Below are 22,878 nucleotides of genomic sequence, written 5' to 3'. Positions count from 1 at the left end.
GTGATGCAGCCCTACCTTACCAAGAATAAGAAAACAGATGAAAGTGAAATCATCTTGCAAGGGGGAGGAGGGGAAGCTGAGATCTTATAAAACCTGCCAACTTTGAGACAACAAATGAGCAAAACCAGCACCAGCTGGAAAGGCACTCAAGCAAGCCAGTCTTCTCATACTAACTCTTCGGTGCTTGCAGGCATAAAAGCAAAGATATCCACATCAGCAGTATGACATGTTTATTTAGATGAGTTAACAGTAAAAACACTTGCCAAGTTATTTGCGGGCTGTGCCAAGTATATGTCAGGACCCAACAGACTGATCTTATAGCAACAATTGTAGAGAATCACAATTTTGCTGTGTCTCTTAACGTCAGTTGACTAAATAACCATATTTTTCCAGGAAAGATTAGATGTCAATTTGTTTTCTTTTCCTGCTTGAACAGGAGTAGCAACAAAGCTCAGTGCCGGTTTCTGAGGAAGTCCCCCACTCCCGCAGTCGCTTTCACAAGTAATCAACCTTGCCACTCTGCCCCCAAAACAGTCCGCAAAGAGAAAAAGGTTATTCAAATGACTAGAGACTCATTTTCACCTCGATAAAATTATCCAACACTAAATTATCAAGTATAGACTTTAAAAAGGAGAAATTTTCCATTTGTGCAAAAATACCTCAGCAATAGCCAGTGACTTAAAGAAAATAAAGTGAAAGCACCTAACAGCTTATGAGGTGAGGTTAATTTATAAATTAATTAAATTGCATAAATCACAGCACAGGACACATCCTAAACATGGTTTCTTTGGTTTTTTTTTTTTTTTCCCTGAAGATGTTCTCTCACACTGAAAAATATTTTTGTGGAAATAGAAGAAATAATGAAAAAAGAAAAAATAGAAGAGGTGGAAAAAGGAAATTGATTCTCATCAACAGTGTAAAAGAGTTCCAGTGCCTGCTTCTGGAATGATTAATTTATTCTGCCACTACTCGGTTCATTCTAAAAATGGATTATTTACATTTCCAAGCATTTGATATCAGATATACACATGAATACTACAAAATACTAATAGTAGACATTGAAGGAAACCCTTTTACATACACCTTTCAACTGTTCCGAAATTGGATCTACTCTAGACAAAGTGAATTTTGTGCTATGTGTGAAAGAAGCCACTGTGGGAGACACTGGAAACCCCACAGCACTCTGAGCAAGAGTCTCACAAGCCTCTGAAAAACCCAGAGCTCCATTAAATTCAGCATGACACTTATGTGCTGCAATGGACACAAACAGCAAAGGCTGCTGTAGACGTACCACCTAGAAAAGGCTTTAACATCATCCAGAGTGAAAACGAAAGCTTGTATTAGAAGAAGAGACATCACTAAGAATATTGCAAAAGAAACGTATTATTTGGCAAGCACTTCCAGAGTTTATAGAGGTATATCCTATTTTAAATGTGCAGGGTAACGAAGACTGTTGAATACCACTGTGAAGTAGTATTGACAAATGCAGTCTCTTGAAGGGGAAAACTGTAAGGAATTCTTCTTCTATTTCAGAGGCAGCAGATGCATTGTGTGTTGGCACGACTGGTATTGGAAGTGCAGTACACATAGAAGTCACATAAAATCCACAGGAAGTTCCAGATCGTATATTAATGTTGCTGTAATCGGTGCACCAGTCTTCTGCCAAATGTGTCAAATTTTCCCCTATAATGGAGCTATTTTGCTCACTGGGCCATATCCTGCATTTTTGAGTCACACACATTTTAGGCATTTAGCAAAGCGACAACCACTTGCAGAGAAAGAAGACTAATTGCAATAACATATCCATTCTATATGAAATTGTTCTGTTCATAACACTTAAGATTCTAATATTTTTTGCTAATGACACATGGGCAGGCAAAGCTGGCAAGCCTCAAATACTATAACTCTCAGTTTTTAAGCCAGCTGTGTAAAGTTGATAGCATAACTCAAATAATAAAAATAAACATATCTAGAAACATAGGTTCCCAGTAAAAAGATACTTACAATCAACTCATTCAATCACAACATATACTCATTCACTAATACAGCAAGACAGATATACGCACTCACACCTGCCATCTGAGCTGGATCCCATAAAAAGTCAAATTTTCTCCTTAACAGAGTTCATGAGATATAAGACTCAGAGAAGGAGTAAAATTAAATGGAAGGTTATGCAATTTCATCACAACCTAACAGGCATACTAAGGGTTAGCAAGCTATAACTAGCATAACTAGTTTCATTAATTTTTACATTTATAAGTAGAATAGTGAGTGAATGTTATTGACTTTTTATTTATCTATAAAAATATCAATGGCTAAGGCAGTCAGGAACTTCTGTGTGCAAGAGAAAGGTAAGTTATCGACAATCCATTTGGCAGTACTTGCAGATACATCAAGTAAACTGATAGATGAAGATGAAAAATAACCAAAAAGTGCTCACTTAATGTGCAAAGTGTCTTACAACAAAGGTCACCACGAACATACCTGGCATATTCCACTGATGCACATATCCAAGGATTCAATATTGCAACGAGTACCATCTAGTACTTTTGGGGCAAGCTCCACAATTAAGTTCTTTCCCAGAGCTTGACATTTCAGGGCACATGGTGCAGTAGGGTCATTATACACAGGGATCCACTCATAAAAATGTCCCTGGTATTTGACGTCATTGTAGGCTGAACACTGCTGTGCTCTAAAGTCACCAACATCTGAAGGGCAGTCCTAAAAACAAACCAAAAGGAAATATTTTTAAGAAGGGAATACTTTGCATTTGCAATAGTTACCTGTTGAATTACACAGAATCTATTCAGAGGGGCTTGGTTCAAGAACTGATCTGCTGTGAAAAATATGCCATATTGCAAAGTTCTACTGTGTGTATTAAAACAATGTATGCTGCTCAATCCATTGCTTGCAGTGCAAGTAACGGAGTATCACACATATTCCAGTAATAACAACATAACTGATATGAGAGGATAATTAAAAATGTTTCTTTTTATGGCACTATGTAGTACATTTAAAGTCTGGTTCTGTAATAAGAATTAGCTTCTAAAGGAATCTATATATTTTAAGTGACAATATATCTTAAGTGACTATAATGAGATGTCTGACATTTAATATTTCTCTTTTCAAAAGCTTTTTCCACTTAGGATTTCTGAGCACGCTGCACTCATTCATCAATTCATGTCACAGTAATGAAAGAGGTATTATTGCTACTTATACATAAAGAAATAAAAAATTGTCTAATTGTTCAGTATCGCTCAGAAATGGGACAAGAGCATTAGGAGGGGACACCAGAACTTTCAGTGCTTAGTCCTTCAGTCTAATTACAAAACACCTTCACCTCATGGAAGCAGTAAGGCTTACTTTGTTGAAATAAAATATACTTCAAATTGGTAACTATTGATTTCATAGTTCCAGTTCTAATGTGACAGTTCCATACCTCCTCCCATACAGAGCCTCAGCATATACAGCTGAAAGACCAAATACAAGAAATGTTTGAAATAAAATATTCTAAAGTATTTTTTCTACATAAAGCATTGCACCCAAACAATAATGTTAATCTTTAACTATGGTGACAGGAACAGAGATGAATACTGATTTATTCAAAAATAACTGTGGTAAAGTACTGACAAAGGAGTTAGTGTGTCAAACCATTTCTCACTGAAGACTTCATTTGAAAGTATGTCCAGTGTCAAACAGTCCATACACCAGACTGAAAGGATATTCTTCCAGGAATTCCAACTGCACATATAAGCCAGATGTGAGGCTGATTTTAACAAAGTTTTGTTTTCATTGGATATGACTGAAAGATTGTGATGTGTCAGCTGAACTCATGGAACTTATTACTAAGTATTAGTTAACAATACTAATCCTGAACACAGCTTCAACCTTATCAGTGAACTGAACCTTCCCCGAAAAAAAGCTAACGACATAGTAAGTGTATTACACAGTACTGGAGATTAAAACATACATGAGTAAGGTTCGAATTCCAGTCTGATGCCCTGACACCATTTTGCTCGTATGAACCTGCATGTGTTGGCACTGCATTAGCTTAATACTTTGTCAATGCCCTAAATTTTTTTTCACCCTAGGAAACAGTAACCTAGAAATGTCTCTGGTTTATTTGTAGTCTGCATAAAATACCTTCTAAAATCAGTATTCTCCCTACCGATCAATACATGGGGTTTTTGCAAGTGAGCACCAAGCAATTCACCAAGCATTCTCAGCAATGTTTTTCAACTCTGTCCAGAGCTACACCTTACAGTGAGAATAACTCGGAATGATGCTAATACATTTTGTATTATTTTTTAACCTGGGATAATTCTAGTTTGAGCAGTATTTTTTTTAAACTATACAATGATGGAATAAGACAAGAAGAAATTACAGTTACTGTAATTCTTTGAAAGTTTTACCTCTGCAAAATCCCACAAGTGAAAGCTTCTAAAAACATCAAGCAAATACTGCTAGAAACAACGCTTATTTACTGCAGTGTCACTCCCGAGAAATTCACTAAGTTTGCACTGGTGTAAATGAGAGCAGAATTTGACTCTGACTTATCTGTCACCTCTCATTTTCCACAATAGCAAGTCTAAAAAGCAGAGAGGACTTCAGAGTTCATATGGATACCATATGGTTCCCTTCCACCGTTGCAAATAGAGGAGTAGCTAAGGATAAAAATAATAAGTGGAAGTTAGATTCAGGTAAAGTTAGAAGCAATATTTCGGAGTAGTGTTATTCAGCCATGCACAGCTACATTTTCATCACAAAGAATTAAAGAGCTATCTGTAAAATAGGCAGAGCGATGGCCTTAGGCTGAGTTTTGACAGGCTGTTGTTACAATTCATTATCACTCAGCGTTGATGCAATGCCAAGACACAAACACCACAATGTCAGGATGTCAATCTGTGGTTACTGTATGTTTCTCATTGATTCAACACAATGCAGCTCCTTCCTTCCACTCGCTTCCTGGTTGCTTGAGAGCAAGTGAATTCCCATCTCCCTATTCTGTTCTGGCATCTTCAAAGAACAGAGAGATCCTGGCAGCTCGATTCATATGCCAGTTCCACCTGCTTTATGTTTGAGCTGTGTTCAAAAGCAGGAGCATAAAAAGAGCATCACAAAGAGATATCAAAGGGCTGAAATTATTATCATTTGCATTATATCAGCACTTGGATGGCAACCAAGTTCAGATCCTTGTTTTCCTGAGAACAATACATATTTGTATAAAGAAAGCAGTTTATAATCTAAACAGAAAGCCAACTAAGCACAGAAAGGAATGTAATCAAGACAACAAGAGGACTTGTAAACTTCGGGTTAATTCCGTTAGAGTGGGTCAGAAAAGTGAGAGGGTGTTTAAAAAATAGAAAGGAAAAGGGCGGGGGGTGGCCCGGGCAAGATGTGGGAGAAGCAGGCAAGGGTGAAGCATGTTTGGGAAGTGGGCAAGGCCACACTGTCCGACAGTGATACACAGGCCCCAGTCCTCATCCTGTTTGCATGTCTTTTTGGTTTTAACCTATTTCAGACATAATTTCATTCTGTCATTCCCTCCTCCCTCTCAATATTCCACCTTTTTTCTTGTTTGTTAAATATTTTCCTACTAACTTCAAGATTTCTCAGATTTCCCAATTTCAGCAACAGCTTTTGTCTTACACTCAATCCACTGAACCATAGCCAGGCCGTTCATAGGTTCATACACTGCATAAGGAGCTGAAGACATATCTATGAGGTCTAATACATGAAAATGCTGGCAAAATAATCACATCCAGATCTTGTAGCGGAATGAAGTGTATTTATGACATGACTTATGAACATATTATTAGACAGACAGATCTGAAAAAGATGCTTTGGGCATGACTACCATGCAGGTTAAAAATACATATATATATATATTCCCATTCTTTTTGTGACAGATAATTAAAAAGTACTGCATTCAAGGGCTGACTTCTTATGAAATGTATCATTTTAGTTTTGGCAGTGAGCACTCTTAGCCTTTGAAAACAAAGCTAACCTGGGAAATCTGTATCTTTGTAGGCAATGTTCATGTACAAAATATGAAGGTTGCATCAGACCCTGTGACTTCTGCCAACAATTACTCCACTGAAAAAAGCACAAAAGAGAAGGCAAGAAAATTCCCAGTAAAAATGATGACACCAAAGGAAGTCTAGCCCTTTGTCTAGTTTTATTCTTTGAATCTCATTTTGTTGAAACCTAGCCAAAACTGATGAAGTCATTCTTTTGTTTTCTTTTTGAAATTAGCTTCAGGTTCTATGTTTTTCCTATGCAATTTTCAGGCCACTTCTTAGTAAAAGCAAGATACCTGAGCTAGAACCCCTAGCCATGAGAGCCATACAGTGCATCAGCTTTATAAATATAAAATAAATAAATGAACAGATTAGACAGAAACTGTGCAACTCAAGGTGAAATATTATAGGACTAAAGTAGACACAGTTCAGCCAAGATTTTCTGAATGGCCTAAATGAGCTGGTTAAGAAGTGGATGCTGGGACAATAATCTGATGAATATGTCGAACAAGTGTGAGCATTATCTGCATATAATAAAAGTTTATAATGGAATTAAACGTGGGCAAATCTGTTACAAAATAGTGTTTTTTCTTACTGTAGAAGAGTCACTCTGGCAAATGTATAAGTGACTTTTTGGCACATAAGAATGTGAAATTTATGGGGAAATGGCCCAAATAACTTGTTCTATGAATAGGACCCTAAAGGATTATCTTAAACACTTCCATATAGTGCACATCATAGCATTAGAATGTAACAGTATATACAAAAATGGAAGTATAAAAAAAGGGGGGTTAAGAAAGACTGAAAATCTCATTGAACAGCATATAATGAATCATTTATATAGCTTATTTCTCTAAAGTTTCTATAAGAAAAGCTGAAAGCATACATGCAGTTTTAGGAAATCATGCACCTGGCATCTCAGTTATGATAGAAAGATAAGCAGGCTGTACATATGCCTTAAAAATCTCAGCAATTATTTTGTTGCTAAGACCTCAAATTAATTTTTTGATTGAAATAGCACTAATATTATTCTGGAACTATGCTTGAGTTCAATGAACTTACTACTATTCTATTACAAATCCAGATGAAACCAATTTTCTGGTAAAATGATTCTTGTTCTTTTCATTAGAATGACACACATATTAAGTTGTGCTTCATTTGTACTCCCCAATATAGATGTTAGTGGTGTAATGTATCATGTAGCAAAATTACATTTGCAGACAACTTTACACAGTGTATATATACTGAATGTCTCATGTGGTTAACAATAATACCTACTAATATGGAAAGAAGCTAGTTTAAACTCTTAATTTTCAAACTAAAATTTTACTCCTGAAGTGAGAAGCATTCGTTAGAAATAATGCTTTGGGGAAAATTATATCATTTGAAACAAAACTGGCCTAGTAATCCCAAGTTTCAATTAGGTGTAAGCTCCCATTTCGAGGTTAAGTCAGGTCTAATACTGGATTTGAATTCAGTGACGCCAAATTCAAAGATCAACTGTATTAACAGTGGAAATCTCATAAAATACATTTTTCTCAGGAGTTCTCCATTATCTGATCCATAATCTAGGAAAAACCATTGCTGAGAGATTCTGGCTGTATCTGAACTGAAATGGAAACCTGATCCCTTTCAGACATGCCCCAAAAGCAGAACTGTAAAGGCAGCTTCCTGTCTGGAAATTAACATTTGAATCATCATAAATTCAAACAGATTCACATACAAGATGCTTACCACCTATCGCTTTAAAAGAAGTCCTAAAGTTAAAAAACAGGCCCCAGTGACTTCAGAAAAACTCCCTGGGAGTTCAGAAAGGATATGGTAATCATCTTAATTTTCTCTATGCTGAAGCATAGAGTGCCTTCATTTCCATCAGATTTTTACTGCATAAATGAACAGTGTCCACAATTGCTCTTACATATCCTGAAAGCATGTAGACCTCTGCTGACAGCAGAAAATATGCCCAAATTGATCTAATCTTTCTCCTTTCTCTGTACACTGGGTAGTTTTCTAGTCCTTTTGCTGGAGGAACAAGGTATACTACGTTGACTTGTTTGTTCTGTCGCGTAGGAAGCTGTAGTGCACGGGATCAAGCAATCAGATATCTAGATAAGGAATGGAGCAAATAGATTTTACGGTGGCAGTTTGTTTACTGCTTACATGCTGGCTGGCTGCAATTTAGCTTATCACACAGCTTTAAAAGATTAAGGTATTTTTTGCATGTGGCTTTTTTATTTATGAGCTAAGGACATCGTGCACTAAACTGCTACGCCTTTTCTTCTGAAAGGGCAAGTGACAGGGTTTGTCTCCAGAATCTGATTTTTGCATGCACTGGGCCTGATTCATTAATCACTTCCACTAGCTTCTGCCAGCAGAAACTGAGGCTGTGAGCTGCTGTGGTGGAAAATCCATCCAACACTGAGGAGTGGAGTGTTAGAGCAATTCAAGGTGCTAGCAAGCCTTGTTCTTGAGGAGGGCAGAAGCCAACTGGCACACAAGAAACTGTAGGTGGGGCAAACTGAAGAGTGGGAATGGCCAGTTCTCCCAGGAGATACACTGATTCAACATATTTACTGGGCAACTTCCAGTGTCAGGACTCTTAAGGAGAACACGTCATACTTCACAGCTGCCTGCTGCTGGCAGAAATCACAGGGTTGGCAATGACATGAGTATCACCTGCTCTTGCCTGGGCATAATTCAACGGAAGGGAACCACAGGCCTCACCTTTTAAGGTGTATTTGTGTGAAAATTGCTGCCTTTCTCCCAGAGCCAGAAGCAGATTAATCAAATGCACTACAGTAAAAAAGAAAAAGAAAAAAAAAAGATGCTTTTGCTTTAATTATTTATCTACCTTCTCTCTTTTCTGGAATGGTATTATACGAATGTCACATTGTACTGTAAGATAACCCATGCAAGGGGGTGACTGCTGACCATAAACCATCTTGAACTACTGTGTTTGTACACATGGTCTGCTGATCAGTGTTATCGCGAAGTCCTGCATGAGCTGCACACCTTGAACAGACTACAGCATCTGGGGTGAAAGGCAGTAGCTGTTTAAACAGCACAAAGCATCACTACAAATCAGTTGAGCGCACGTCATGAAGTATGCTGTACGTGACTGGTTTTCATAAAACATGTCTGTAAAAATAAAATGTGGTTGCATCACAGTAACAGCAACTGTATAGTCAAAACTCCAGCTTCACATTCAGTCACAGAAATTGTCTATGCCAGTGGACCTAAATACACATGCTTTTGCATATAGACATATAAAGATCTGGGCTTAGGCAAACAGAGGGAATATAAGGAATAATTATCCAATATAAGATTTGAAAGGGACACAGGCGGTTAACCTTTTTGCTCACGTGAAGAGTGCCACCGTATCATTAATGATAACAAATGATTAGGACCTCAGTTTAATGGTTACTCTGAAAGACAGCACCCCGAGGAAAAGCACTTGCTCGTTTAAGATGAGAACTGATTTTTTAATCCTCCAAAATGTGTAACTTTCCTAATAAATGATATAAAGCATTCTGAATCACAATTGGCACTGTAAATTCAAAAGAAAACGTCCATTTGGGAAGCCTAAATTTGAGACCTCATGGTGTCATGCAGACTGAAATCTTTAAAAATGGTAATAATGATGGAAAGAAAATTATGCGCCATAAGGTTTTAAACAAGAAGCAGCATTTCTTAAACTTTAACACGTTGTTTGAATAAGTAAAATAGGATTAAAGGCCAGACTCACATTACTACTGCAGGTTTTGTACCGAATATTCCGACCTTCACAGTTCCTGAAAAACAGAGTAAAAATGGTTACATTGCATAACAGCAAAACACAACCCTGCCTGTTTTACAGCTAGTTATTCTCTTGAAAATTAGACTTTTACTGTTACTGCCCTACCATAATTTGGACCCAGAATACAAGGTTTAAATACAAAGGGGATCTGGGGACTCAACAGGTTGCGCTGCTGTCTCTCTTCAGCAATGAACGTGTGGCTTTCCCTGTAAACCCAATTTACTGCAAACCTTATGAAAACCACATTTATTTTGTGAAAAAGATTTCACAAGGCATCCCTAAGCCTCATCTATGCTGACTTCAGCAAAGCTATTTCTAATCCACGGGATGTAACCCAGAGGAAAAGAGGATCAGAATATCTAAGCAATCCTTTAATCAGCATAGGGCTAATAAGCATTAATTTTCCTTTCTCCTATTTTGTTTAGGAAAGAAAAAACAGCCTCAAACCTTTCCCGTCTCCCAGAAAAACAATGCAATACTTTTGAAGAACAGCATGTAATTTTACTGACCCAAAGCCACGTGAGCAGAATTCATAATTTTAAATGAAATAGAATTCTCATGGACTGCATGGATTTCTAAGGTGTCCAATACAAGCGAATCCTTAAATCCAGGCAATTCAGATAGTCAAAGTCTGTTGTTAGTAGCTGAAATAATAGGCATATAATAAAGCCACGATTATTTATTGTGGTCTTATAAATATGGGCATGTGTGGGTTTCACACTTGTTTTGGGGACACAGTTTGCCAAACTTCTCAATAACTGACTGTCACCTTTGTATAGGGTAAAATATTCTTCTTCTTAAGAATGGCAAAATCAAGCCCTTGAAAGAACTGAAAATGTGTTTCAAATGACTTGACAGGAAATTATAATTAGTGATGTCTCCAAAATCAGTAATAGTGTTTTGGAATAATCCCTTCATACCAAAAAGACCTGCCTTATATTAAAGAATGCATGAATGTATAGCCGGTAACTTACAGCTCGAACTAAATTTTCCACCTTTTGCATGAAAATTGATTGCAAATATTAAAAAACTCTTTAATATGTGTGAGGGATGGAAAAATATAATTTGAAAAGGAAAAAGCAATGGATGCCTGGAGCAAGAGTTCAACCAGTTCAGCTGAAGGTACAGCTCTCCAAGCTCAAGATATTACACGTCTCAAATTTCCAATCTTTTGCAAGAATGATTGCATCACAACGTGCAAGTTAAAAATGTTTATGATACATACAAATGTGAAAACTTTGTTTCACAATTGAGCATTTCCTGGACATTACAACAACAATAAAACACAGAAAAAAAACCCTTTTAAACTACACATTTGTCAAGGTATGGAAAACACATGTTTTTCACAGGGGAACACATTAAAAATATTAATAAAACCACAGTGGAGTTTATATTGCTACAATTTATTGAGCTCATTTCACAGTCCCTAACACACTGGTGGAATATCACGGCTTCTTGCTGGAAATATTACTTTTCTCAAAGATCTTTGTGCATTTTGCACTAGAAGAAACAGGCAGTGTTTTAATCAATCAACTTTAGCGATGTCTTTCAAATAGTTTGCACTTAACTAGTGTGTAACACTACAAGCCTCCTTTAAGAAAAATTGGCTTCCTGGGCGATATTGCATTTAACTTAAAAAATCTCAACAAAATAGAAATTTAAACATAATCGGCAGTTTTAAAAACGTTTAGGAATAATTCAAGAAAGCAATTATGGACACCAGCACAGATGCTTCTAAGCTGGTTGGGATCTCTTCTCGTCTGACCACAAGCCTATTGCATTACTCATACTTTTAGGATTGTAGCAACAAGTCCTACATTAGTCCAGCTTTACTACTGAGGTAAATTCTTTTCACCACGTACGCTGTTCTCTTCAAGCTACACTGAGGCTTATCCGTGAAAACATATGGCCACCAGGACCACTGCATAGAAAAAACTGACAGAGGAAAAGTTTCCTAACAGAAAGCAGTATTTGATACATGTATATGTGGAGTAAGTCACTTGGTTTTTTACTACAGGGAAGACATGGAGGAGCCTGCACTTGAACATTCTTTCAAGTAATGTTCAAGTGCAGGCTAATTTGTATGCAGGTAACTCACCTTTTGCTTTGTATTACAGTGACAGGGACTTCTCTCAGTATTTGACTGTACTAAATAAATCATTCTTGTTATTCCACAAACACATTTAATAATATGCTAAATTTCTATGAGACTTGAAGGGTCAGATATTTACCTAATATATTACAAAAAATATATTAAAAGCAGGATTTCATAACACTTGATCTGTACACAGCACTTGGTTCCAGAACGAGAAGCAACAATGCTTCTCTATAGACACCATCAGAGGACAGGGAAATAGGGCAGGGCTGCAGGAGAATAAATACATGTAAGCATGTGGCTTACCTGCCATTTAAACATCTCCTCAGCGAGTAGGAGGCTCCCCCCCCACAGGTCCGTGAGCAATCACTCCAGGCCCCCCAGGCATCCCAGGAGCCTTCCTTATCTTCATCAGAGCGTGTAATTCTGGAGGTCTGAAAAAAATGGAGGATGGAGAGGAGAAAAAAAAACATTAATTGTTTTGGTACATGTTTTACTGTTTGGCATTAATAGTATCGAGTATATTACTTTGCTGTTTATTACAGTATCTCAAATTTATTTGCTATTTTAATTTATAATAATTACATGGGAAAGAAAGCAGAGTCATTGAAGATACAGTGTATTTGATGCATTGCCTTCTGCCGATGGACTACTATGTCCAAATATGCTGTCATTCCCAACACGCATATGTCCAGCACACTGTGTAGGAACGACACAATTGATCTCAAGCAGCCAGACTAGGCATCATGTTCTGAGCAGGCTGCTGGGCTTTCCAAAATCCTAACCAAAGGAGTTTCTTATCCAGGACTAACGAGAGAATGGAAGTCTTTTTTTATCTCCTCAAGTGTGCCTGCACTCAGCAGTACTACGGAAATTAAGCACCTCAAATCTTTTGTAAAGTGCATGCCCAGAATTGCAATCAGGGAAGCAAACCACGAATACAACTTCTTTACAAAATGTTCTATTGATTTGAAAGAGATTGGGGAGAAAGGCTTAAAGAATGATTTTTAGGCTACAGCAATCAAACACTGATTTAAGCTTCAATTCACTTACACAGACTTCAAAAACATTATTACCAGACACCAAAAATTTAGAAATTAAAGATTTGTGACAAAAACCAAAATTCTGTTTGAGCCCTTAAAAATGTCATTTTTCACTTGCATCGTATCCTGTTTAAGAAAATTGACATTTCCCAGAGAAAATTCTCAAAGCATTTTAGAACATGGTAGCTTAGCACAATAGTTCAATATTAAAAAGTAATATAAATCAAATTATACAATAATGTCCTGCTTTAAGAGCATACTTTTTGGTTTATGATTTTTCTTCATGAAGAAAGCATAGGAAAATCAAATTCAGGATTTCCCCAAGCATTTCTTTGACTTCACTACAATTGTTCAGCAGCTGTTCCCTTTATATCCCACTTTCATTCCTCTGTCCCTGCAACTTTTAAAATTTCTCGCTTGAAAAACCATGCACAGATTTTCATAACAAAATGTCAAACACAATGATTCCCTGAAACTTGTCAGACATATGATGGGCCTGTTATCATAAAGAAATTCAGATTTTTAGAACCCTAAATTACACCCAGACTGAGATGAAAACACCAATTTCTTTAATCACTGTGGTGATAGAGTTTGCACATAAACTACTGCAAACGTAATAATGTAATGGCCATTAACATCAACATTATGATTAACATTACTATTAACATTATGAATGAAAGTCATATTGTGGATAAAAATGAGGCAATGAGTCATTTAACTCAGGTGACAGAGAATATTGACCGATACTTACTCTGCCCCAATACAATCTCAAAGGAGAGAACATGAAGAGTTCATCCAAGCTTTACTGAAACAACTATTTATACAGCCAATTTTTTATTCCCATTGACTTCAGTGGGCATCCAAGCAGACCTCAGATAGATAAACAAAGGCACTACATTCACATGACTATTTTATTTTTGACACCACAGGAAGGCACAACTTAATCAGATGGTGTTTCAGAATCTTTATTCCCCCTCCCAAAAAACAAGTGCACAGAAACACCAACCAAAGGGCTATCTGTTAGCAAATGTAAGGCAAAGAGATAAAAACATTACTAAATAAACTGCATCCAAGTCAACATTTAAGTCTTCATAAGTGCCAAAAAAAAATACTTAAAATGCTAAAAAGATTTTCATGAGTGACTAGATCCAGAGAAGCGCAAGAGATTAGTATATACCATAACACTAAACCAGATGAACACACTTCAGTAATCCATATTTTCCCTAAGAAATAACTTAAGTAAGCTCATGAGAGCAAGACTCAGTCCTATTTTCTTCCAAAATGCCTCATGAAAGCAATTTAAGTGAGGGATGTGTAATTCAAATCTTGTGGTACAAGGGGGAAAAAGATACATAACTCTCCTTAAATTCAACAGTACAGATAAAGTCAGCTCATCTTCAGCCATGGAGAAAGTTGACTCAGATAAAAGCCTACCAAGCTTGAAGTGAAAATAGCAAACAGTAAAAACAAAGCTGTTTTCAGAATAGCACCATACAAGGAATATGACTCAATACCATGCTGTGTAGGCAAAGGGATTTTCTCCTAAATATTATAGTAAAAAAAACCACCTCATGTGCCACAGAACTTGAGAAAACTGGCCTGTTTCTGTGAATGGGCTGTTACGCTTAGGACACACTCACACAGCAGCTCTAAGCACAACTATTGAACAAGCATCATTTTAGAAACCCAAATGGCAAATAGTTACACTTAGCTACACTTAAGCAGAACTAAGGACTACTCAAACACATTTTAAAGGCATTAATAAGAGCAAGCAAATTTAGTATAATAGCACTACTCCCCATAGTTAAGCAGCTAGCAAACATCGGCAATTTCCAAACTTTTCCATCCCTTCCTCAAAAAACTTGAGCTTGTCCAAAAATGCTGTTAGTTAGAGGATAAGCTATCTCCATTTGAACAGTAAACTGCAGAAGTTGGTCTAAACACATCAGTGGCTCCTTAACTTTCTTGCTCCCCTAAGTTTACAAATTTTACAAACACTTACTGTAAAGCTTTAAAAGTGTACTTAGGCCAATCTATTGTTCCAGAAATGATAGAGCCCAGCTCTGCCAAGATCCCTGAGGAATTTTTGTACTGGTGTTCCGTTTACTTTACATCAGAAGCCAACTCTGAAATGTCTGACACTGAAAATGGAACCAACTGCCTTCAATCTTGGGCAAAAAGAGCTCAGCACTTCCCAACAAATCACTCAGCACATGAAAATAAGTCAAGATGAACAACAGAGTCACTTCTTTCAAATTTATGAGTGCAAAATTAAAGTTTGTCCTCTGTAATCCCAAGGCAAATGATTGTTTTTTAATATGTTGAGAAATGATTAAACTTATTATATTAAAAAAGCAGTACATGCCACTCTCTCTTTTAGAATAGCCAGTTTCTTTTGACAAAGCAGTGACAATGACTGAAGTAATCCTAACTTCATGATTGTATTAAAACCAGCCACATGATATTAACAGACAGAATGTCATCTAAAGCCCTAAACAATATCCAGTTGTTCACTTACCAAACTGCTTTGATAAAAGCCATTGTTCTGAACTGTATCTAATTAAAAAGCTGTAAATACTAGGATGATCAAAGCAAAAGTTTATGCCAACAAAGCCTTCTTCAGAATCATTGAGTAATTCAGTGCCCACAGTGTTGATTTAGACTCCAGCTAGTTCAAACTATTTGTCCCATGGGAAAGAGTTAAAAGCAGCTTGCACTGGCTTAGTAATTTACTAGCAAAATAATACTGATTTACTAGCTGTCTGGTTTCATAAACTCTGCATATTACATTTGTCTACACCATGGTACAAAATTGAAGTAAAATAAAGAAAAGATCATCAACATCATGACTTAAAACAACAAAACCTTGGAAGCTCATTTAGGAGTTAAATCAAGAGCTAATTGCAATTGGGCACAAAAGGGTATTATTGTACCTCAGGATTGCATTCATGGTTTGCTTCTTAACTTCAATTTTTCATGTTTTTATTGTCTTCAGTCATAATTCTAACACAGTTCAGCAATGAAGCTTTGCTGAACGGTATTAGAAGGGAAGTGTTTTTTCTTTAGTGGTTTAATTTTGCAACAGATGAAGTGCAACACGTACATTAAGCATATTCATTGTGAAAGTATGTATGTACCTACACATACATAAATGCGTGCACGCACATGTGCACCTATGATGTAACATGATCAAGTAAAGCCACAAGTGCTGTAGTGAATCCAGATAATATAACTTAAAACAGCTATAAACAGAACCTAGATGAATTGCTGCTCTTTACGTAGAGCTAGATGGCAAAAGGCGTCACACTTCTGCTGGATCCAGCTATGCTAGCAGTTGTATCTGTTCCAAAAGCATCGCATGTGAACGCCGGGTTAGATACAAGCACTGCATTCAAAGCAATATTTAAGAACCTATACAATGTTCTCTGCAGAAATTAATCCAGTTTATATGATAAAGGTAGTTTCAAATATTTCATCCCAATCTGTGTATCCAATCTCTAACTGATTTTGAAAGCAAAGAAAGAGTAAGCCATGACAGTGCACACAGGCCTGGGTAAGAATCACTTGAATCAGAGGATGGGGGAAAATAAACTACAAGTTTTGAAGCACTTGGTGACACAGGCAGAGTCTCAAAGACTGAGATGACAGTATGCCAAGGTTTCCTCAAGTTCTGAGGCCCAGTAATGTGCAATCTGAGCCTCTGCTGACAACCCTTAACTGACAGAGGCAGCCTTGTACACAGCGGATTTTACTGAAAGTGTGGCACTGATAGATTTGGACAGGGGGGAAAACATTAGTGCCAGTTTCCCTTCTATCCAGGGCTCTGTTTTGCTTCTGCCACATACTGTAACACCATGTTCTGCAAATTATTTGTGTGTGCATGCGTTTTCAGGCCATACTTGCCTTGCAATGTACTACTCAAAGCAACTGAGTATAGCAGAATTGGGCAGAGGTAAAATAAATGAAATCCAGATGTTACCAGGGCTGATCATTAATCTAAAACAAGGGGATTTTTACTGACACTTGTAACACCCAGTAAATAACAACAGCTATATTGACACCCATTACAAAAATCAAACACAGTGCTGTTATAGGGAGAAAAATGATTATTTGGCCAAATTTTTGTTTGGCTGTTATGAAGGATGACATAATTGTCTTGAATTTGGTCATGCAGACTTCAAAGGAGATGTGGTGCCAGAGAATGAAGGCCAGTTTATGCAGTTTTATTATTATTCAGACATCCATTACATAAGGCTTGGATATGTAAATGTTTAGCATTCAGTGTAACAAAGACTCAGCTTCTCAATAGAAATGCTCTGATACCTTAAATGTTTGTTTCCCAGAGTTTTTAACATACATTTTTGCTTTAAATACAAACACAAGCCAAGTACCTAGCATTTGACATGAGAATTATTGTAACAGAATGTGTAATGAAAGAAACATAGAGACCCAACATTCAGATTCATCTGCAAGAGTCCCCCTGCCATGTCTGTATTGCAACACAAACTACCCCAAATTCTGCCCTGTGACATGCTCCTGAGCACTTCCCCAGGGCAGGGTGCCCAGCTCTCTCAGGTTCTAGAAGAGAATCAATGCAAACGTGGGGCGGCACCTACCAATGCAGACCATGCCTAGGGCCGGACGGATATATAAAATGCTCTATTCAAACAGGTTACAGTGATGTGGCTCACAAAATAAGACTTTGTCATAACAAGTAAAGACTTGGTTATGCAGGAATATTTACCAATGCATCTGCTACTATGCTGACATCACTGCAGCTCTCTGGGTGAGTGCTCTTTGGTTTTTCCCATGGCTTCTTATCGAAGTGGTTTATATAAATTCGAAAAGGCATGTCAAACTCCAAAAGAGAATCCCCATAAGGAGTTACATTGGCACAGCTATATCATATTGCTATTTAATAACACATTGCATATAACTAAATTTCTGCATACAGCGTTTAGATTCTTCAGATTAAATTCATCCAAGTGAAAGAACCTATTGAAGGGTATAAACACAAGTTCAGTCCCACTGAAGGCCTAAATTAAGCAATACCCAAAGCTCAGTACTGGCCCTTCTCCCAGGAGTGAATTTCACCCTTGATGGTATTTTGAACAGAGATGAAGCATTTCCTTTTTATTGCTTCTTCCCACTCTCACAACCCATAAATACTATTAACACTATCCTGACTTTCAGAGTCTTCCAAAGCACAAGGTTATGTTGCTGTTCACTAATCTTCATGCGCAGCACTGCACTATGCCATTTTCCTCTCCTCATACCTACAACGGCTCCAAACAGAGGTAGCGCGAGGAATTACGGCACTGAAGGGAAAATATCCTGCCTGAGTAGCTCTGTGATGCGTTTCCCAGATTCTTCTTTCCAGACACTGCACTTGGCGGAAAAGGTATCAAATTGCACTGTTGACTGTATCCATGAGCAGAGTGCACAACTGAAAAAACAAGTATTTACCTGCAGATAATCACTGGATATGCTATTCAGGCTCAGAACTGTATCCTTCACTTTTAGCTGTTATGTCTATGGCTTTGCAACAAACTATACTAGAAATCTCTTTCCCTGCTAAGGTCACATACAAAAACGATTTACACCTCTATTTTGTACGATCTAAGTAAGGTGTAGAATGCAGATTACAGATTTAGGAAAAACTATTTCAGTTGTGGCAGCAACTAAACAGAAGAACAGTCAAAACGTATTTCCAGACAAATAAGAATTATTAATGAGATCTTGCATTACCTGATTTTAGCAGAAAAACTTCCACTTGTTTCATAATGACAGTTTTCAAGACATTTCCTGATATATTTCTCCTATTGCTGGGTGCATTATGTATTACCTAATTGTGCACTGTATATGTCATTAAGTTTAATAAATCTTTTACTTATATGTACTAAAGTAAATTGTATATTATTCTGTATGTTAAAAAGGACATATCTGGAATTATAAAATCCAGAGAGAAAACAATGCATCATTATATTAGACTCATAAAAAACACCTGGGAGTAAATGCAGCTATTTTAAGCAGATGTTTAGAAGTAATTAGTTTTAATATTACTAACATTATTTCAGTCACATTAACTATTCCTTATACTTGGTCTTGCCACTGTGTAGAGGTGTCCATGCACTACAAACTGACTGTAAAGCGGAATCTGTGCCTGGTAACAAAAAAAGACCATTTCAGAAAAACAAGCTGGTAAAGCTCAGTGACAGATCAGGATAATCACCAGCAAAAAACGAGCCAAAAGGCAAATGATGGACTTATTCAGCTACATGAAAGAATACATCTGGGGGCTCAGATGTAGCTTAGAGCTCTCAGTGTTGAATTCTGCAGCAGTTTTGAATAAATTCAAATTCAAGTTTTGGAAAATAAAACATGCAAAAGAGTCACACACAGGAAATATTTACAGCGCAATTCATTTTGATACTAAACTCAAGACGAATCCCAGCATGTTTTTCAGTATTATACTGCATCCAGATTTTCCATTGTCAGTGTGTTGCAAAATTTCATATCGACAACGCAGGCCTGCACTGCAGGAGTTGTCAGGACAAAGTTGGAGGTTTTGGCAGGTGGAGCAGGGATACTTGAGGCTTTTGGCATCCAGGAAGGGATGAAATGTTGCTTGGCTGTTTGGCACCTATGAGCTAGCTGAGGCTTTTGGCACTGAAAAGAGTCTGTATCACCTCCTTCCTTCTTTGTGAGCAGTAACAGAGGGAACATGGAATTTGTGGGCACGAAGAAGGAATTGTGGTTACCGCCCTAACAACTCCAAGCAGAAAGCAACTGCATTAGCATACCTGACTCCTGTGGTTACTTTTGCATCTAACAGCAGGTAAGGACAGCGCCTACATGTTCCTGCTAAAAGGAATCAGCACTGAAGTAGTTAAAGCATAATTAAGTTGCTATTTTTCAATTTCTGAGTTAACGACATTGTTCAGATGAGTTTAAAAAAACCACACAAATTCTAGTTTTACTCACTGTTGATTGGTTTTGATGACCTACACTGAAGTCCCACGGTACATTTTTATTACAATAACTGACTTTTACAAGAGGAGCACTTGTCTCTGTCCTCTCCTCTAGACAACGGCAATCTGTTTTGTTTTCTTGGGTGGTATTCCATAAATTACTTTTTGAGAGAGAAATGTCTAGCAAAGAGACAAACCCTTTTTAAAACCCTGATAAGCATGTCCCACAAATACACATCACTGGCAACGCACCTGACAATCCAGACTTAGTTGCCCAGGTTTTCATTCATGCTTGCCCAAGTAGAGTCATATGAGCCCTGTATCTGCCTTATCTACAATAGCAAGTATTATTCCACATTCACCAGCATTAGAGCACAGAGAAGATCTTAGGTCCTGAGAACAGGGAGGAAGGCTAATAACCAGCTTTGGTTATATCCAAACAGGCAGGCAAGAAGTCCATGCTTCTCTAATGCTTTTAGGTCCAATCATCCAGGACAGCTGACCAGGATCAAGAATATGAGAAACTTCTCCCTGAGCTTGCAGTATTTCATTGTCTTGCAAGATTTAAAAGTACATGTGAATACGTAGCTGGAAACATATAAAGTTGAATTCTCAAAACATATCCATTCCGCTGAATCTGCCCCATCTGAAATGGAAAGTACACTGAGAAATGTTTAGCATCGCTCCAGTTCCCTCCATTTCTAAGTGGACTGGGGAATTATAACTTAAAGATTTGCACGTGTAGCTGGCAAACTAGTCAAAAGCCACAGACCTTGGGAAACGCACAGAGATTCTGAAAGGGAACATAACCAAGAAAGCAATATAAATTGTAGCACTCTTCGCCCACTTTCTTAGTAGCCGGCCTGAGGCAAACACTTGCCAGGACTCTGAAATGAGATAAAGGCAGAACTCTAAAATAAGCAAAAAGGAAGGAATGGGACGCTTTAAAAAGTTTGTAAGAAACATGGTATTTCTTTTTAAAATATCATTGATTATATTAACATTCCTAATGAAGATCTTAAGTTATATCCTAATAAGTATAAAAATAATTTCTAAATTATACTGAATTACACAATATTCGCTACAATATGGTATTATTAAATACACAGTCCTTGCATTTGGTTGTGCAAAGAAATTTTGTCACAGACATAATGAGAACATTTTAATTTTCATGTGACAAACACAATACACAGTCTTAATACTTTCTGATTGCAGCTTTTAAGGCTATGTATTTTTATGCTCATTTTACAGATGAGAACCTGACCTCAGGAAGGAGGATAAGGTGTTTTATGTGAGCAGCACAGCTAAGAATTACATCTGTGTCCAAAGGCAGATTTTAGTGCCCCTTATAGAGCTCTTCCACCTCCAATTTTGCAACAATAAACACTGTCCTTTCTACTATGTGCATCTACAGTAGGTACAAAGTATGAAGGGGAAAACATAATCTTCAGGACACTTGGATATGATAATTATCTCTGGACCTACTTATAAACCTGCATTAACAACATTCCATATATTTCCTGGAGTCCATAAAAGTAGTAAGAATTCATGCAAGCTTTACTGAATACTTATTCAAAATTTGCACCTGGATACACTGGGTTTTTCCACCTTCACACTGCACACCACATGTTCCTCATCCAGCATAAACAGTGTGATGGGTCAGCCAGAGTCCAATGTGCAGAATTCCTCAGGTGCATAATAGAAAAAGAGATTCCAATTTCTGGGAAATATATCTGGCATTATTTTTTTGAATTACCTTATTAAATGTATTTGCAAACATTCAAATAAAGGTGCTTTTAAATACTTTACCATGCAATTTTTAAAACTGGTCTCAAAAGTTAAAAACTGCCTCACTTCAGCACATGCAGTGGAAAGAGAAGAGCAACACTAATAAAAGGATGAGCTTTATTCCTGTGACAAAGCAGTGGATCTCCATCCGCTTCCAAAGATCATACAGTGGCACACTGGTGCCACTGTCAAATATGCAAAATCTTTCCTGTCAGGGCTTGTTTTTCAGGGTTTTTTTCCGTATTCTGATGCCATATGAAATTGTAATCTTACTTCACTGATTACGTATTTTTAAATGCTTTTAAATCATGCTTTCGCATAAAAAACAGTACAAAACAAAACAAAAAATCCTAAACAGTCCTAGTAAGGGTCTGGTACCTATCCCAGACTCATCTCCTCTTGATAAAATACCTGCGCCAGCTTAGGACCTCTTAATTTCCTTCTTGATCTGTTCATTTGACGGAGAAAGTCATTCCAGGGTAAGGAGAGCTATGGCAGGAATGCTATGAATTACCGAAGCTCTAGATTAAAATTAATCAACAAGATAGGAAACTTACAGTTTACAAGTAGGAGAAAAGCGACAGGGGAGAGCACAGGGTGGGACGACTTCTTGTTTTCCAGTCTACAGGTAAGCTGTAAGAACATGGAGAAGAACAGACCCTAACACAAAGCCAGGAGCTGTTACCACAATCACCATCAAATTTCATTCCTGCTGATTTGTGGTGGTCCTGGCAGTATTTGCCCAAATTAACACTGCAAACCCTGAAGTATAAGAATGGCTATTCTGCTTACATGACATGCACATGCAATCTGAGTATACTTGGATCCTAGACCATATGACAGATTGACATAATGGTATCTACTTGTTCCCACAACCTTATCAATTACTGTATTATCCCGGATGTGTTAAAGGGTTGATTTGCCAAGACTCTTATGTACAAGACTTATAGACAGGTTATGGAAAAGTAAATAAAGAGGGAGTATGGGCATTTAAAATTACTTATATGTTACATGCTATTTACCTTACAGTTTATAACACCATAAACAAGTTTTATCCCATCACAATGATAAATTATGTATTTAATTTAAAGCAATACCCTAAAAGCAATCACTTCAAAATACACAAGTCCTTGACATTTATGTACAGTACCTCTATACACATGCT

At 37.2% G+C, this 22,878-nt stretch overlaps 1 protein-coding gene across 1 annotated transcript in view; it reads right to left on the bottom strand.

Annotated features, from left to right (window-relative positions):
- ADAMTSL3 (ADAMTS like 3) overlaps positions 1-22,878 on the bottom strand; it is a 192,842-nt gene that overhangs the window by 88,256 nt on the left and 81,708 nt on the right. The window contains exons 4-6 of the mRNA XM_059823708.1: positions 12,218-12,345; positions 9,766-9,811; positions 2,485-2,721 (exon numbers count right to left, since the gene is read on the bottom strand). Coding sequence (XP_059679691.1) covers positions 2,485-2,721; positions 9,766-9,811; positions 12,218-12,345 — 411 coding nt within the window. The remainder of the gene's footprint in view (positions 1-2,484; positions 2,722-9,765; positions 9,812-12,217; positions 12,346-22,878) is intronic.

The sequence above is a fragment of the Gavia stellata genome, chromosome 13, assembly GCF_030936135.1.
Source record: "Gavia stellata isolate bGavSte3 chromosome 13, bGavSte3.hap2, whole genome shotgun sequence".
Taxonomy (NCBI): domain Eukaryota; kingdom Metazoa; phylum Chordata; class Aves; order Gaviiformes; family Gaviidae; genus Gavia; species Gavia stellata.
This window is presented reverse-complemented; position numbering and strand designations above follow the sequence as displayed.